The following is a 19,447-nucleotide window of genomic DNA, read 5'->3' on the forward strand; positions in this document are numbered from 1 at the left end:
GCTAATCCATCAACTCTAAAATTTATGGTCATTTCTCTTTTAAATCAATAAATTTATTCTTACTTTGAAGTTTCTCAGTTCTTACTTTATCACTTATATTTGGTTGGTTTTACTAAATTCAATAAATGCAACACAATCTCCAATTATTTTGTACAAAAGGAATTAGTTTAGTTACTTTTTTGTTTTCTGAAACAAACAAATGCATCTTTCATAATGGTGATACCTCCTTACTTGTGATTTTATCAAGACAAAGTTAAGTCCATCTCTCTCTATTTTCTCTGGAAATTTCACTACTATAGAGTATACTTAAGCACAGTTTGTGTGGACCCATGGTACAGTACAGGCCCAGTAAAGAATTATAGCCCTAATTGGACAGGACTCAATATATCATTTGAAATTGCTTAAAACTTCCCTTTTTCCCTATATTCTTTAGCAAAGAGATACTTAAGTAAAAGGTGGGCAGGGTAGAAAGAAGGTATGTCCCCAAAGTTTATTCTTGTATATGCTAACATTTGACTGAAACAGGCACTTGGGAAAGAGAGAGGGAGTACCAACAATATAATGCTGGTATATTCCCTATGGATGTCACTAATCCAAGCTATTCCAGTATAACTATTGCCACTGATAACCAGAAGTAGGCTGTATTTTGCTTAAATGCTGTGCTCTTTGAATAATCACATGTCATTCATGATTTATAAAGTGTAATAATACAAAAAAACTTGGTTATTTCACCAAGGAGCTCAGTTTTGTTCAAGTTCTAATAATGGTTCAAATGTCAGTCTTCACCAAGTGTGGTATATAGAATGTACATAGGACATATATTTCTTAATAAGGCCAATTAAATAACACTTTAGATTGGCTCTCAAAATAAATTCAGTTCAGTGTAACTGAATACAAGATGAAATTACCAAATGAATAAACTGCCATCAACAAATAAAACTGTCAAGTCTTGCCATAGAGAAAATTCTAAAGGGAAAAATATATACATATGTATTTGTCATCATTCCATTGCTGCTTTAGTATCAAAATTTCTTAGAGCTGAGCCACAAGGGAAATGGTTACCAAGGATTAACACTTAGGGGTAATGCTTGGTGCTATGTGCTGGATGTAACAACATTAACAGAAGTCTGCACAGTTAAATCCTTCTACATCCTGCTGAAAACGTGCCCTTCGGTGTCAACTTTGCTTGACAAGATATTTTCTGGGACTCAGAAAGGTGAAATTTCTTACAGGGGTGCAAGATTAATGGCTAGAAGAACTGCATTATCACAGATATCACAAAGTATTTTTAAAACGCCAAAGGGGATTTAGTCTTTTAGACATTTCCTGTTGGTGAATAAAGAGATTTAGTAGCTTTTAGACACATGAGAGGAAAAAAGACACAAGCTTGGGTTAAATTTTGTTTTAAGCTTCCCTATTTCTCCAATTCCTAATACACTCTGGAACACTTGTTCCTGAATGTTGCTAAAATTAAAACACTATTAACAATGCAAGCAGAATGGTAATACACACATGTGCAAACCACACACACACAGAGCTCCAACTTAAATTGATTCCTGGGTATATAGCAAATTATACTGTATATTCACATTTATTACCTAGTAGTTTCTAGAAGAACAACTATAAGTAAATTTTATAACACAGAAAAATAAATATACCCCCTGTATTGTACTTGTCCTTGATCAAGCAACATGTTTATACACTAGTTTCTATAACTTAACGCTGTGTAACAGCATTTAAAATTACAAAAGAAGATATCTATTTAGAAATTACCTAACCATATTGCTCTTCAATACACTTATGTAGACAATTAAGACTTGAAGTTTGAAGTAAACTTCAGTAAACTGCAGCTTTTGTTGGCCCACAAATGGCTATAAAACTTTTCCTTTCAAACAGATTCTTGGAAATTTTGAAAAGGGCTGCCTTCTTTCTATAAAGGTGCTATAGGGGCTTCCCTGGTGGCACAGTGGTTGAGAGTTTGCCTGCCGATGCGGGGAACAGGGGTTCGTGCCCCGGTCCGGGAAGATCCCACATGCCGCCGAGCGGCTGGGCCCCTGAGCCATGGCCACTGAGCCTGCGCGTCCGGAGCCTTTGCTCCGCAACGGGAGAGGCCACAACAGTGAGAGAGGCCCGCATACCGCAAAAAAAAAAAAAAAAAAAAAAAAGGTGCAATATATAGTTATATATTTCATGTATAAAATTTTGTATAAGTAGTGAGAAGGATTTTGTTGTAATATAAGATAATGTTTAACCTCATGTTCTTATTCCATGCAGGTTATATTTGCTTCATGAAAAATGAAGATATTGAGAGGAAGATAAAGAGATTTTAGTAAAACACTGATCACAAATTCTGTGGCTGAAACAAACGCTTTCTTAAGGTTTAGAAATCACTGAGTTTTCCCTTTTACCCCCTTTTTTGTTAAAATAAATCTCAGGGCTTGTTTACAAAGTGCAGAATCATTCACTTGACGAAGTGACAATTAACTGAAGTTACAATGGCACCATCCTGTTGACCAGCTGCACCTTCATTTCTTGAAGGCTGTTCATAATCTTCTTCTGGTGACCAACAAGAGTCACTCCAAGCCGTCTCAAATCCCTGCATGAAGAAAGCACACATTGGATGTATGTATTGATTCAATTTGTAGCACACCTCAATATTTCACGCTGGCATAGAGGCTAACATTTTGCAGAAACTAATTAGATTACAGTCCCAATTTAGACATACAGGGTCCAGTTTTCAAAAGCAGGCTCTAAAATTGTACCTGAAAATCTGTTTGCAGTCAAAGATATATTTACAACAAGGAGTGATATATTATACATTTGCCACCCTTTTTGGACATGATTATTTTGTTGGCACAGAGCAATGAAAAAACAAATTTGCACATGCTTACCAATAAATATTTAAATTAAAGGGTACAATTTCATTGAACGGTTTTGAAAATATGGACCTATAATATGAACAAGCACTTTTTTTTTTTTTTGCTAAAAGAAGTGAGCATAAAATACACTTTAAAAAATTTCATAGCTAAGCAGTTGAAGACCAAACTTTTCAAATGACTCAGTCAGCACAATCATCTTCTATTACAGATATCTTTAGGGGATAATCAGCACTACATTGCTCTTATAACACTTACAAATATTTTATTTTTTACTTGGAACCCAAAGTAGAGGAGCTTTCTTCCTTTATCAAATACATCTAGGCTCTATTGGTATTTAGAGCACTCTGAAGATTACACGCTATCAAGCAGTCTTTTTAACCAAGATGCTTTCATACTGTTTCTTTTAAACAAGCTTATTATTCAAAAGAAAACTATAAATGTTTAGATTCCTAAACTACTAGCATATTATGGAGCTCAAGGCCAGTGCTCATGGTTTTTAAATGTTATTTCATAGGATATTCAGGAATTCTATTTTCCCAAAATATGCATTTGGCAAATATAATAATTCAGGTACATTTGGCAAATAATAACGTTAATTATAAAAAATGAGCATTAACAATTCAAGATTTTTAAATGACAAGGGATGTTTGGTATGTTAGATTTTTTAGATAATTACTCTATTTAACACATTATGCTAAAAGTAGAATATTTTTCCATTCAGTAAGTGCATCAATTTCAGATTGCCTTAGAGTTCTTTAGAATTGGACACAATGACACTAGAATTATTATATGTAAAATTGAATAGTTTTGGAAGATCAAAGAAATCTCTTAATTATCAGAGGATACAAATTGAATAAAAGGGTACTTAACCTCCATGTGTATTATTACTGGAAATAATTATTTATCTAAATAATATCTTAGGTGTCTTTTTCTATTTATGTTTTCTTGATTTCTTATGAGAGTTTTAGCAAATGGCAAATAGCTAAAAAAAAAAAAAAAGCAATCACTTGGCTAGATAACACAGCCAGTCTTAGCAGAACCGGGACTAAAACCAGGAATCTGACACCAAAGTCCGTACTCTTAATTTCTCACTTCTCTGAGATATAATTTTGAGCAAAGAACTTTAAATTACATGTAATTATTTATTCACCTGTAAAATGAGAACTCTGTATATATAACATCAAATATCCAAAATTCTAAAAGAAAGAAGATATCTAATAAAGGAAACCAAACACTTACTTCTTTGACTGAAGCTATGGAAACACAATCTATAGAAGTATACTTCATGGCAACTACAGTTATGGGCTGTATAACTAATACTCATGTTTCCACATGTAATTTATGCATCATGAATTGTGAAGACAGGAGAATTCATGGGTGCTCACTACCAAACTTTGGACCTAAGTCAGGAGAAAAGAGTCTAAAATTTCTTAAACTGAAAGCAATCGACCTCTACTAGAGAATGTAAATAATTAGTACTTGAAATAAAATTTAAAACATATGTTTTATCACATGCTTTATAAACCTACAGGTGATTCTGACAAATTCAGATTTGAAAGTACTGATTTAATATATACATACTTAAACTGCACAATTCATATGGCCAACCCAATTAATAGGAATGAGGCTTTGAAAATAGCTATTACAGTTTATTCTGAAAGACCTGAAAAAATTTTACAGGTTTTCCTGCTCAAACAGGGTGGACTTTGCATATACAATACCAAAACCTTAATTTGAAGTGTGCATCTATGGCGGGGGGCATGGGTGTATGCGTGTATGTATTCCATATTCCAACTCTTGGTTGTTTTGTCTAACTCATGAAATCACTAGTTTGACTTATTTTTGTTTCCACTGTCTTAACCTGTTATTATATTATATGTAAATATAACCTCATTCTCTGCAAATAACCACAAGAAAGACTCTGGTTCAGTGCTTTGGGAATTTAAATTTTTTGTGGCATCTATATCATGCTAAAGAATGAATGTTTTAAGGAATTGTATTGGATTAATGCAGTTATAGAGTTTGTGTTTACAGGCAAATAAAACCTGTCCTTCTTCAGAACATTTCATATATCTAGATTTTAAATTATATTTGTTTGAATTTTCCCAAGCATAAAATTTTATTTAGGATCATCTTATGATCTGATTATCCCCTAAGATTCATACGGAAGTTCAGACCACTGAAATTCTCTCTCTCCTTCTTCCTCTCTCTCCCTCCATCTCACCTCCCATCTCTACCCCTCCTTCCATGGGATAAACGGAATTATGAGAACACAGCATTGAGTTTTACATACTGCCATAAATTATGTCTTTAATGGAATGCTGTTGCTTTTAAAATCTGATCTGTCATTTCAAAAGCTGTCAAATTAATGTGCAGAGATTTAGAAAGTAGCATTTATAATGCATGCAATATACATTTACCTTTATACAATGTGATTTACAGTTAAAAAGTGGGCAGAAATAAGATTATTAATGCAGTTAAACTTGTTCTCAGCAGCAAAGTAGTTTCTTTAAAAATCCCGTTTATTATTTTTCTAATAATACTACAAATGAGAATTAAAAAGGTATTAGAAAAACGTTTCTAATAAAGGTTAAGTAACTTTATTCCAATATTGATAAGTACATTAAAGTATTTTCTTTTATGTAGTTTTGTCTCACACTTTTGTGATTTCCAACAATTTCCATTTTACTCCTTAAAGTACATATTAAATGGTCAATTTAACAGTAATAATGTGAGAGAAATTTGATAAAAACTGAAGTATTTTACATTTCATGATGAAGGTGCTGCTCTATTTGCAATGATTTTTGAAAAAATAACTTGAAAATGGTTTAAGATGTATTTTACTACTTCATTTTTCTATATAGGAATTTTTGTAGCAAGGCAAAGTTTTAGGTGTGTCCCCTTTACAAATATTATACTAATTTTTATCATGACCACGTGTAATCTTAAGTAATACCCAAAGCCAATTCTAATGATGATAAACTATATTTCAGCATAGGCCTATGAATCTAAACATGATGAGAATAGTATTGTTACATAAAAAATGATTTGGATTTTTGTCAACAAAGCATGGTTAGTTTTAGAAACGCTGCAAATATAATGAATTGCCATTGTTGTGATGATATTCCAATCTTTTTTTCAAATGTTATTCCATAATATTAAATAATGGAAAACACTGATATTATGGTGCTAAAATGGCAGAATGAAAAGTGGAGAATAACGAGAGGTGTTTAGTTGATATTGGAGCCAGCTCTTGATTATTCAGGATGTAGTTCATCCACTTGTAGAGGAAACATTCCCTTACATTCTTCTCCCTTCTGCTTTACACACCTTTTAGCCATATCATTGGTACTTAGCCCCACCAACACTGGCTGGATAGGAGAAGGGAGAAGAGAGTTTAATGAATATTCACCAAATTTCAGTGCTTATTCTTTTTGTCATAGTTTTATTATGCAGTTGTATGTTTGGACTTCTTTGGTTCACTTAAAAGAATCCTGATAATCATTATATATGTACTGTACAAGATAAATATACATATATTTGGCAAGAGAGAACTTAACCATGACCTGGTTATGTTTTTCAACGGTTGAGACCTTGTGAGGGTTACACTAGACATTTTAGCTTACTTATGTAGAGCACAGAGGATAGTAAGCACTCCTACGTGTATTTTAGGCATATAATAAATTATGCATAATGATAAGTTAAATTTATTTGCACAAATTTTGGCTCTAGATTTGTGACACTTTCCTTTAAAATATTTTAATATTTTAAGACCCTATTTTAATAAGTGATACTAATAGGAATCTCTTCAGCTTACACACAATTGATATAATATTTAAGTTCATTGGACTTTGCTTATTTTCTGAATAATCAAAAGTTTACAGTACTGGTCTGACAAGTTTAAAAAACAGCTGTAATACTGTCCTTAATTCAAATCTTTGGATTCATTTTGCAACTCACCTCAAGCTCACAATTCCCCCTATCGACCGTAACTCACTGCACTTAAACACCTTAGTACAGATTGCGTCATTACTGCTACAACAATTGTTCTAATATGAGTACTGTTCACAGAACAGCAAAGTTTAGGCACAGTGATCAGCAGACAGAAACATCTAAGGTTGAAAGCCACTTTCATTGAACACATTTTAACTCTAAGATCTTGAAATATGTCATTTCTATTCCACATCAAGCCATACGTGTATGTGCTGGCAAAAACAAAAAACAAAAAACATAAATAAAATTAAACCTTTATGAAGGAAATTTTCACCAAAGTATGTGGTTCTGAAAAACTGTAATTGTTTACTCTTCCTTATTCTAAACCCACCATGAGAACAAATTTAATGGCACAAATTATAGCATATTTTTCTTATGTAGGTATATGGCAGTTTGATCTTTTGCTTTATATTAATTAATTTTATTTTTTTTCTAAGCATTTATTACAGGTATGAATATTTCTTCCATTTCTCAGTTTCTATTATACTCTGGCAATAATACTGGCACTAATATTTTATTTTATTATAGTATTATACAGGCCACATAAAATTATTGTTTAGATATAGGCAAAGACTATGTATATATAAATCATTAAGTAGTTAAGAGTTTGTCTTTACTGATATCCCAGTTCCTTTGCCATAGTCTTTAATAATGACTGACTTTTTTTGGTGAAAGGCTAGCAAAATGCATAGATAATTTTGTTTCTTATATTTCTGACCAAACAAGTAACTGATTACCCACTCTTTTGTGAGTTATTTAACATAATATTTTGATAAATATGTTCTTACTAATAGGAAAAAAATATGGTCAAAAACACAATAAACAGGACTTCCCTGCTGGTGCAGTGGTTAAGAATCCACCTGCCAATGCAGGAGACATGGGTTCAATCCCTGGTCTTGGAAGATCCCACATGCCACGGAGCAACTAAGCCCATGCGCCACAACTACTGAGCCTGCACTCTAGAGCCCTCAAGCCACAACTACTGAGCCCGTGTGCCACAACTACTGAAGCCCGTGTGCCTAGAGCCCATGCTCCGCAACAAGAGAAGCCACCGCAATGAGAAGCCCGCACACCACAATGAAGAGTAGCCCCTGCTCGCCGCAACTAGAGGAAGCCCACACGCAGCAATGAAGACCCAACTCGGCCAAAAATAACTAAATAAAAAATAAATAAATTTATTAAAAAAAATCAGTCCTCCAATTCAAATATTTTAAAAAAACAAACAAAAAACCCCACAATAAACAAGATGACATGTATTTAAAAGGTGTTGGACTCTCCAATAAATCAGCTTCACTGAGGTTAAGGTTGGCTGGCTCAGTTCCTAGTAAGGAATGTGTTATTATGGTCCCAAGCAATTGACACATGGTGACCAACATTCTCTGAACAGGAAGATGTTGGTAAGTCTCTTAATTTCACCTTACTATTCTGGTCAGAGTAAATAAATTAAAACATAAAATATCTGACAGGAGGCAATATAACAGGAGGCAACAAGCTACCAAAGTAACAGAGAGAGAAGAAATTGAACCAGGTAGAGAAGAACTGACCAGACAAAAATACTGGAAAAGAGAAATGAATTGCAGACCATCATAAGATGATAGAAGAAGCTATTAGGGCTTGAAAGAAAACATACAAAATGAGAGAGTTTAGAGATAGAAGGGAAAATAGGAAAGTAAAGAGAAAGGAATTAAAAGAAATAAGAAAAAGTGAAACCATAATTCTAAAACACTCAACATATTTACAGTATTTGGGGGCCCCAAAGAAAGTAAAACAGAGGTAGTTAATGCAAAAGCCATTATTGGTGATTATAACTATTCTCTGAAGGGAGAAACAAAAAAGGTAGTGGATATAAATATATACATGTATATGTGCTATTTTAATAAAAAAAAGAGACATCATTTAATGCAAATAGTTTTATTATATATTTACAAGTAATCTGACATCGGGTAGAAGAAATACCTACAGTATCATTTTAATATAAAATGACAAATGACTTTAATAAATTAAAATGACCATTTTTACAGAAAAATTAAAGAGCAATCATGTAAAAATAGTTTTAAATTATCAGTAAAATTTTCCATTTATTATTTTAAGTATAGCACAGATGAGTTTTTTGAGTGTCCAAAGAAATAATGGGCAAAGTATATGTGTCATCAAATATATATGATTTAGTGGTGATGGTGAAAATGAGATTCAATAAATTAAGATAGCCAGCTGAGTGGTGATTTTAGGTCCTTTTAGCTATAGTTATGGAGAAGAGAAATGCTGAGAGAATATGACATTAATTGGTGATAAATGATGGTACCCTGTTACCTTTTTGTGGATGGGCAGTGAATTCAATGAACCAGAGAATGCCAGAATAGAAATGGTGAGAACCAAGCACTCAGTGTTCATATTATGTGAAGTAATGGAAGAAGGTCTGTGGTTTAGTGCTTTAGAAGGTTCTACCATGTTTTAAACCTTACAACAATATTTTAACCTTTGAATTTGTAGGTAATTTGAACTAAGTTATCATTTTATTCACAGGTTAAAACATCATTCGTGTTAATGTAATCTAGATGTAACCACCATAACAACAGTTAATTTTCACAAATAACAAATATTAGGCTAAAGTAATTACACATACAGAGTATATAATAAGATACAAACAACTTACAAGAATTCAATATTTAACTCTAGTGATTTTTATTTAATAAGATTTGATAAACTTTATCTTAAACGTGCAAACAGAAAAGGGCACAATTGGTTCCACTGAGATTGTACCAAATAACAAATCAGAGGCAGGATCTAATATATCCTTGGATTGCAAGAATATAATATGCACCACTTAGAGAGTAAACAAGATTCCTGCCTGGGAAGCTCTGCTTAAGGTGATGTTACCTGGGTATTCATCAGAGCCAAAATTTAAGAGTATGTTTTGTTGTTATTTAGGGCTAGCCACACCAATTGTGCTTACAGTTTGTTTTGTTTTGTATTTACATTCATATAACATAGGTATCAGTATAAAAACTGTCAAGAAAACATCTTTTCCACAACACAAAGTACCAGTATTTTGCCAAGGAGATGTTATTCCAATTATTCAAATATGCAAATGTTATTTGTTTGAAGTAAAGAAGCAAAGATACTGGCCACAAGTAGCATTAACCATGCAGTTGTTAACAATACAGGCTAAAAATGAAGAGGCTTCTTTGAAAGCTGCCATACATGGACAAAGGTTACCTGATTTCCCTTGACCTCATACAGATTGGTTTCTGAACAATTTTTCTCGCCCCAGCAATTATGTAAAAATTATCAGAAAAATTACTCACTCCAAGGTCACCTGAGCCACAGCGTCCATTGAACTGTATCCATTTTCCATGAAAATCTCTGTATATCGGCCCATTTTGATTGCTTCTAGCCATTCACCTACTGATCTGTAGGCCCCAGACCCCAGTGAGCCATGTTCTGCCAACAAATTAGGTACTCTAAAACACATAAAACACAAATATTAAAAGTAACGTTTAAACTCTTTTGTAACAAATTATATTGTAATATTAGCTCATAATCAATGGATCTTTGAGTCTATAAGTATATTTATAATAGAAAAATATACAAATGCTAACAAGGAAGAAAGTAATTCAAAACACAGAACACAAAAAAATCTGCTCAGATTTTTTCTATCGATAGTTAATGATGACTTATAATGGCTTGATGTGTACATTAGCTAAAAATTCCATGTAGTAATTTAGATGTATTTACTTCCTAAAGCTGTTTTGTTTGTAAAAATAATATAGAAAATGCTACCGAATAGAGATATGCAGGATAATTTGTGTAAAGCCAATTGCTTCTAGACTTCACTAGAGAAACTCATGCTCATTTAAGCTACTTTCCCAGGAGACCAGAAGTTAGTTATCCTTTATATTATGCTCTTACATATACAGGGGTGCTTGTTAATTCACCTAATTACTGGTTAATTCCAGTAGTGGAACTGGAAAGCAAAATGTAACCCCCAATACATAAGAAAACTGAATAGAATTAATCAAACCATGTGATGCTCTTAACTATACTAAATTTATACACTTTGGCCAATAATATATGATATGATAATGATGATGAGGAAGATGATGATTTCTAGAAAGGTATCCTAAGGAAATAATCAGGAAAAATGGCAAAAAGTACATGTGCACATTTTTGCTAATGAAAGTAAACATCAAAAGCAATTTAAATGTCCATCAGTGGGAGTTTACTTAAGTACATTTCAACCATAAGATATAGGACAAATACCTTTCTTTCTACTCATGTTCTCTGTACTTTCTCACATCCCATTTACACTTCAACCTACTTCAGTGTAGTTTCTTCCACACCAATTCTATAAAAATTGCTCTGGTTAAGGTGAGCAATGACCTCGATTTTATCAAAATCTGTGAAGATTTTCCAATATGTAAGATGACTGACCTTTCAGAAACATTCAACAATCACCACTACCACCTCCCTCTTGAAATTTTACCTTACCTCAACCTTTTTTGAATCATTGTTCTCTCTTTTGTGGCTATCATAACACTGTATGTGTCTCTTCAATCTCCTTTGCTTGCTTCTTTGTCTGACTTTAAAATTTGGAGGTAGCCAGGACATGGCTCTATATCTTGTCTACTCAGGCTATAACTTTATTCTACTTTAGGCAGTTTTACCCACTTTCATAGCATCTATTTTTCTCCAATTTTCATCTCCTGCCTAAATCTCTCATATATTCATATGCTTACTTTATGTCTCCATTAGTTCCTGGGGTTCTCATCACAACATGTCCAAAGCCACACTACTCATCTTTTCCACATCCAATTCTTCCTGAAGTTCTCGTCTTTATACTCTATGATACAACAGTCTGCTCCTTCCTCGTTTTCAGTCCCCTCACAATCTATAATTGTGTGTACTATCCATTCGACTTCCAATATATTGCAAATCTGACCATTTCTATTTAATTTGTCACCACCTTAGTTCAAGACATCATCATGTCTTACCTGCACAAGCACTCTAGCTCATAGTTATTCTGCTAAATTCTACTCTCACTTTCACAATGCTTTTATTTTGTTTATCTCTCTCTCCCCCAACTGTGTGTTTCTCAATGTTGTATAATCAGCACCTAGCCCACAGCATGACACAGAGTAGACACATGAATATTTATTGGATGAATAAGTGGACATTTGGTAGTAATTTGTAGCCATTAAACAGTACAGTCAAAGATTTGTTGAAGATAGAATGGAGTATAGAATCTCGAAGTTGAGATTATAGAAGATTTGCAATTTTTGGTAATAGCAAAGTCTAGAATATGACTATGAAAAAGAGTTCGAGGTGGGCTAGAGACCAAAATCATTGAAGGGGAAAATTTCAAGTATTGAGAGATATTTGAATATCATCTACATGGTTACTCAAATCACCTAGTTTTGTGACATGGGTTGGGATAGAGAGAAAGAGACAGTGAATCAGGAACTAACACCTTCTAGAACCAGGATTTGTAGATGACTGAATAAAGATGGGGTAGTGAGAGATACAGTCCTCCCCCAGTATCTGCAGGGGATTGGTTCCAGGACCCCGCCCTCCACCCCATGGATACCCAAAACTATGGATGCTCAAGTCCCTTATATAAAATGGTGTAGTACAGTCAGCTCTCCACATCTGCACATACAGAGGACCAACTGTATAGTCTTAAGCTAAATCTATTTAAATGAAACCTAGCAAGCTGAATTCTACATAATACATACAAGGAAGTATGAAAGTTCTTTGGAGATTTTAAAGCTGCTCTCAAGCTATAATGATGATGCTGATATAAATTAATACAATTTAGAACATAAAAATATATTTTTATGATTTCCTTTCCTTATATCCATTTGTGACAACTTAACATAACTCAGACGAGTAGATGAGAGAAACACAATATTTTAGATGACAATAAACAATTTAAAAGCAGTTATTTTGGGAACAACATAAGGAATGATCTCTAAGATGCATTCTCCAGTTGCTACCATAGAAAGTTAATGATGCCTGAACAGAGTTTGAAGATTCATTCCTCATTTATATTTAAAAATGACTTTTTGCCTAGTAAACAAATGTTATACCAGAATCATAGAACTTATGTAACTTTATCAACAAATTGTTTCTCATTTAGTTCATACTATGGGCAGCCAATTCAGCTACCAGCAGGATACCTTGTCTTGTGGAGATAGACAACTGCCTTATATATAGTGAAAATAACAATTGGGTAAATTTTCTAGTACAGAATCAAACTGATTTATTTTTTGAGAGGATAATTTTGTAATTTTTCAGGTAAAAGAGGTAAGAATGCTTTATATAATGTAACATTATTTAAATGCATTCAGAAAAGTTTAAAAAATGCTCATTTGTTCACACAAATTTTTTCCACAAGATTACTCATTTATTATTTTTAAGTCCTGTTCATACTACGCAGTAAATGATTATCCAAATATCTGTACTCAACTGGATAAGGAAAAGGAGTTGTTGATATTCATAAAATATGACAGGTGGTGAAATCTATTCTAAGGAAATCAAAGAGTAATTGTTGTTATATATCTCCTGTTTAAAATTATACCAGTGCTTAATTGGCTTTTACCCATCATCTTATAATCTTATTTTCCCCCATCCAAACCTATGTGGGGTCCAAAGCACCTGAAAATACACATATTTGGGGATTTTTTAAAATGCTACCTGAATCTGGCTATAGTTAACATTTATCTGAAACTGGTAGGTTAGACTATTAGATTAGGTACAGGTGTTTTAAAGTATAATGTAATCATTTATATTTCACTCATTATAAAAGAATAACATTATGCAAAAACCATATTCAAATAAATTAGTGTAATATAGGTTCATAGGCTAGCATGTGTACACAAATAATTTCATTAACTTGATATTTGTGGCATCAATCTGAATTAGCAATATTCAGAAAAACCTCTCCAGACTGGCCTTGTACCTGCTTGATGCATTAACCAGCGTCTTCAAGCTACTTGGGTTACGGATCAGCTTGTCCAACATGTTGACGATTTCATCAAACTTGGGCCTGCTATTTCGGTCTTTCTGCCAGCAATCCAGCATTAATTGGTAGAGAGCAGCAGGACAGTCCATGGGGCTTGGCAGACGGTAGCCTTCCTCTACAGCTTTAATCACCTGTGTAAAGTGAAACAGAACCGGTCCCCCAAAGCCACAAATTTAGTACAGAATAGCTTGAGAAATTTCCTACTGTTCAGTTTGCATCCTTTCTTACTCTTACTCTTGCAGTAACAAGCAGCATAACTGTCTCTAACAACCTTGATTATTCCATTTGCTGCAAAATACAACAAAGAAAAAATATGCTATCGCACAATACAAAAAAAGATAGGCTTTCCTCACATGTGGTAAAGAAAATAAATGGTAATCATCTTTACCTAAAATCTTGGTGTAGGGTGATTTGTAAAATTAATTGACATAAAAATAAACAGTTCATCTTTTATTTATCCTCGCATTCTGGAATTAAATGGAGATTAACTTTTCTAGTGGCCTCTCTGAAAAGTTAATGTCTTTTTAATGAAAAATTATGTGTAGAACAACATTTTTTAAAGTAGAACAACATTTTTTAAAGTAATAGAACTGCAATTTTACTTCTAAAGAGACTTTTGGATGACAAATGATGGATAAGTCAAAGGCTAAATTAGCATAAATGTCTTATGTATCATTTAATAATGTCAAGGTCTGGCTGTTTATTATCATCTACTGATTTCTGTCAGGAATTTGGAATGACTGTTTAGTAGTGCAGGCATTACAAACATCACTGATTTTAAATGCAGCCACACATATGAGTATCAGTCTAATTGTGAGATTGTTTTATCAAAAACATTCTTAATGTTGCTGCTGCCATCAAAATGTCTAATTCCAGAAGAATTCTGTCTATGCTACTGAACATAATAATACAACTTTTATTCAATTATTAAAATTTTAACATTTAAATGATACCCCAAACCAATAATAATGAGCATATTTCTCAAAATCCCATTTGAATAATTTCTTAATGATTAAACTTAATTATATTTTTCAACAAACACTTTAGATTTGATCTGACAAATGGAAAAAATATGATGATTAGAATAGAATTTTTACCAAGATAATTTTGAAAGATTGTAGAGAAACCAGTCTCTCAATGATAAAGAAAATGGCATCTGAACAAAAATAGTGGCAGATGGAGAGATTTCGGAGACATTTATAACATAAGGGTAGAGGTGAGAGTAGAGAAAGTATTTGAGAGAAAACAAGTTCAAGTCTTTCACACCGGATGGTTGTTGTGATTAATCTTCGGTTAGCACATTCATGGGGGTGGGAAATGTTGACAGGTATAATTTGGGGCTTGTTTTATTTGAGGTGAGTAGGGAACCACAGATGGCAATCTACAGGAATCTGTCTGCAGTACAGGAGATATTTGAGCTGATAGTAAATGTGAGGGTCATCAATGCTTGGTCACAGCTTGAAGTAGGGTATAGTTTATATCTCCCCGGGAAGGCATGAAATAAAGGTCCCTGAGAAGCACCAACAGTTAAGTTTGGGCAGAGAAAAAGTACTCAAGGACTCTAAAAATAAATGGTCAGATAAATAACTGAATAACTATGAGCAAAATACCTGGGAGTCATCTACCACTTTAGTTGACTCAAAAACCATACATCTTTATTATTATTATTTAATTTTATTTTCTGAACATCTTTATTGGGGTATAATTGCTTTACAATGGTGTGTTAGTTTCTGCTTTATAACAAAGTGAATCAGCTATACATATACATATATCCCCATATCTCCTCCATCTTGCATCTCCCTCCCACCCTCCCTATCCCACCCCTCTAGGTGGTCACAAAGCACTGAGCTAATCTCCCTATGCTATGTGGCTGCCTCCCACTAGCTTTCTATTTTACATTTGGTAGTGTATATATATGCCCATGTCCCTCAAAAGTTAAAAGGCATAGAGGGAACTTTCCTCAACATAATAAAGGCCATACGTGACAAACCCACAGCCAACATCATTCTCAATGGTGAAAAGCTGAACCTGTTTCCACTAAGATCAGGAGCAAGACAAGGTTGCCCACTCTCACCACTATTATTCAACATAGTTTTGGAAGTTTTAGCCACAGCAATCAGAGAAGAAAAATAAATAACTGGAATCCAAATTGGAAAAGAAGAAGTAAAGCTGTCACTGTTTGTAGATGACATGATACTATACATAGAGAATCCTAAAGATGCCACCAGAAAACTACTAGAGCTAATCAATGAATTTGGTAAAGTAGCAGGATACAAAATTAATGCACAGAAATCTCTGGCATTCCTATACACTAATGATGAAAAATCTGAAAGTGACATTAAGAAAACACTCCCATTTACCATTGCAACAAAAAGAATAAAATATCTAGGAATAAACCTACCTAAGGAGACAAAAGGTCTGTATGCAGAAAATTATAAGACACTGATGAAGGAAATTAAAGGTGATACAAATAGATGGAGAGATGTACCACGTTCTTGGATTGGAAGAATCAACATTGTGAAAATGACTCTACTACCCAAAGCAATCTACAAATTCAATGCAATCCCTATCAAACTACCACTGGCATTTTTCACAGAACTAGAACAAAACATTTTACAATTTGTATGGAAACACAAAAGACTGTGAATAGCCAAAGCAATCTTGAGAAAAAAATAAAAAACAGAGCTGGACGAATCAGGCTGCCAGACTTCAGATTATACTGCAAAGCTACAGTAATCAAGACAGTATGGTACTGGCACACAAACAGAAATATAGATCAATGGAACAGGATAGAAAGCCCAGAGATAAACCCACGCACACCTTACAGTAGAGAAAAGACAGCCTCTTTGATAAATGGTGCTGGGAAAACTGGACAGGTACATGTAAAAGTATGAGATTAGATCACTCCCTAACACCATACACAAAAATAAACTCAAAATGGATTAAAGACCTAAATCTAAGGCCCAACACTATCAAAGTCTTAGAGGAAAACATAGGCAGAACACTCTATGACATCAATCACAGCAAGATCCTTTTTGACCCACCTCCTAGAGAAATGGAAATAAAAACAAAAATAAACAAATGGGACCTAATGAAACTTAAAAGCTTTTGCACAGCAAAGGAAACCATAAACAAGACCAAAAGACAAACTTCAGAATGGCAGAAAATATTTGCAAATGAAGCAACTGACAAGGGATTAATCTCCAAAATTTACAAGCAGCTCATGCAGCTTAATATCAAAAAAAGCAAACAACCCAATCCAAAAATGGGCAGAAGACCTACATAGACATTTCTCCAAAGAAGATATACAGATTGCCAACAACCACCTGAAAGAATGCTCAACATCATTAATCAGTAGAGAAATGCAAATCAAAACTACAATGAGATATCATCTCACACTGGTCAAAATGGCCATCCTTAAAATATCTGGAAACAATAAATGCTGCAGAGGGTGTGGCAAAAAGGGAACCCTCTTGCACTGTTGGTGGGAATGTAAATTGATACAGCCACTATGGAGAAGAGTATGGAGGTTCCTTCAAAAACTAAAAATAGAACTACCATACGACCCAGCAATCCCACTACTGGGCATATACCCTGAAAAAAACATAATTCAGTAAGAGTCATGTACCAAAGTGTTCATTGCAGCTCTATTTACAATAGCCAGGACATGGAAGCAACCTAAGTGTCAATCGAAAGATGAATGGATAAAGAAGATGTGGCACATATATATACTGGAATATTACTCAGCCATAAAAAGAAATGAAATTGAGTTATTTGTAGTGAGGTGGATGGACCTAGAGTCTGTCATACAGAGTGAAGTAAGTCAGAAAGAGAAAAATTAATACATATTACTCAGCCATAGAAAGAAATGAAATTGAGTTATTTATAGTGAGGTGGATGGACCTAGAGTGTGTCATACAGAGTGAAATAAGTCAGAAAGAGAAAAACAAATACCATATGCTAACACATATATATGGAATCTAAGAAAAAAAAAAAAAAGGTCATGAGCAACCTTGGGACAAGACGGGAATAAAGATACAGACCTACTAGAGAATGGACTTGAGGATATCAAGAGGGGGGAAGGGATATCGGGAGGGGGGTAGGGTAAGCTGTGACAAAGTGAGAGAGTGGCATGGACATACATACACTACCAAACGTAAAATAGATAGCTAGTGGGAAGCAGCCGCATAGCACAGGGAGATCAGCTTGGTGCTTTGTGACCACCTAGAGGGGTGGGATAGGGAGGGTGGGAGGGAGGGAGATGCAAGAGGGAAGAGATATGGGAACATATGTATATTTATAACTGATTCACTTTGCTATAAAGCAGAAACTAACACACCATTGTTATGCAATTATACTCCAATAAAGATGTTAAAAAAAAGGCAATAACTATGTGATAGTGTTCGTAGAAAATATTACAAAAACTATAACACATGATTAACATATCTAATGCATTAAAATCTCATGCATATTGAGAAATAAAATAATAAAACAATAAAATAAAACTACAAATAAATAAGAAATAGGTACTAATCAAAAATTTACAAAAGGGCTTCCCTGGTGGCGCAGTGGTTGAGAGTCCGCCTGCCAATGCAGGGGACACAGGTTCGTGCCCCGGTTCGGGAAGATCCCACGTGCCGCGGAGCAGCTGGGCCCATGGCCCATGGCCGCTGAGCCTGCGCGTCCGAAGCCTGGGGGCTCCACAGCGGGAGAGGCCACAACAGTGAGAGGCCCGCGTACCACACACACACACAAAAAATTTACAAAAGAAAAAAATACTAAATCGATTTTGAGAAATTATCACTAGTGATCAAATAAATGAATAGTAAAAATTAAAAGTACCATTTGCACCCATATATTAATGGAAGCTCATTTATTTATTAATTTGCTTATTATAAGACTTCCCATTGTGGATAAGGATTGTGGTATTACCTTAATAACATATATGTACCAAAATTAAATGTCTTAGTATATTTTATATCATGAAATATTTAACTATGCAGTGAAAACAGTCATTCTTATTTACTTAAAACATGATATATTTTATAATGTGCTTTTCCCCAAAGCTGATACCAATTATGTCTATTTTTTTTCTTTAGCACCTATTTAAAAAAAAATTGTCTTTTCTTCATTGAACAGCTAGTCTTATATGTGATTATGAAATGAATGAATTAAACCAATTCCTTAGTTTTAAAGGAATTAGTAAGTTATTTGATCTGAGAAATTATTTCCAGAATATATTACTTAACTTTATTTTCAGCTAAATTTTTATATATAAATATAATACTCTGTCTCTAAGTTAACTTAGAACTTGGCCCAGTAATTAGGTCATTGAATTTAATTCTAAATTAATGTTTAGAATTTATATTTAAAATAGATTTAGAGCTATAATTTTAGATTTTATATTTAGACATTTTGAAGTGATTTTTTTTTTTTCATTTTTACCAATTGTTCCTTTCATAGCTTGGGGGAGAAATGAATGGCATTAGTACTCTCGTGGTTTATGAAATGCTGAAAATCTGCCAAAGTGCTATTTAGGCTGTTCATTTTACCA

General features: G+C 33.7%; 1 protein-coding gene across 1 annotated transcript in view; it reads right to left on the reverse strand.

Annotated features, from left to right (window-relative positions):
- Positions 1-2,149: 2,149 nt before the first annotated feature.
- The window catches only part of EPHA5 (EPH receptor A5), a 332,484-nt gene continuing 315,186 nt past the window's right edge, over positions 2,150-19,447 (reverse strand). Inside the window, exons 16-18 of the mRNA XM_022561692.3 lie at positions 13,831-14,024; positions 10,178-10,333; positions 2,150-2,596 (exon numbers count right to left, since the gene is read on the reverse strand). Coding sequence (XP_022417400.1) covers positions 2,491-2,596; positions 10,178-10,333; positions 13,831-14,024 — 456 coding nt within the window. The 3' untranslated portion in view covers positions 2,150-2,490. The remainder of the gene's footprint in view (positions 2,597-10,177; positions 10,334-13,830; positions 14,025-19,447) is intronic.

Source organism: Delphinapterus leucas, chromosome 5 (assembly GCF_059928025.1).
Source record: "Delphinapterus leucas isolate spDelLeu-1000000601 "Yukka" chromosome 5, BTC_Dleu_Yukka2, whole genome shotgun sequence".
Classification (NCBI taxonomy): domain Eukaryota; kingdom Metazoa; phylum Chordata; class Mammalia; order Artiodactyla; family Monodontidae; genus Delphinapterus; species Delphinapterus leucas.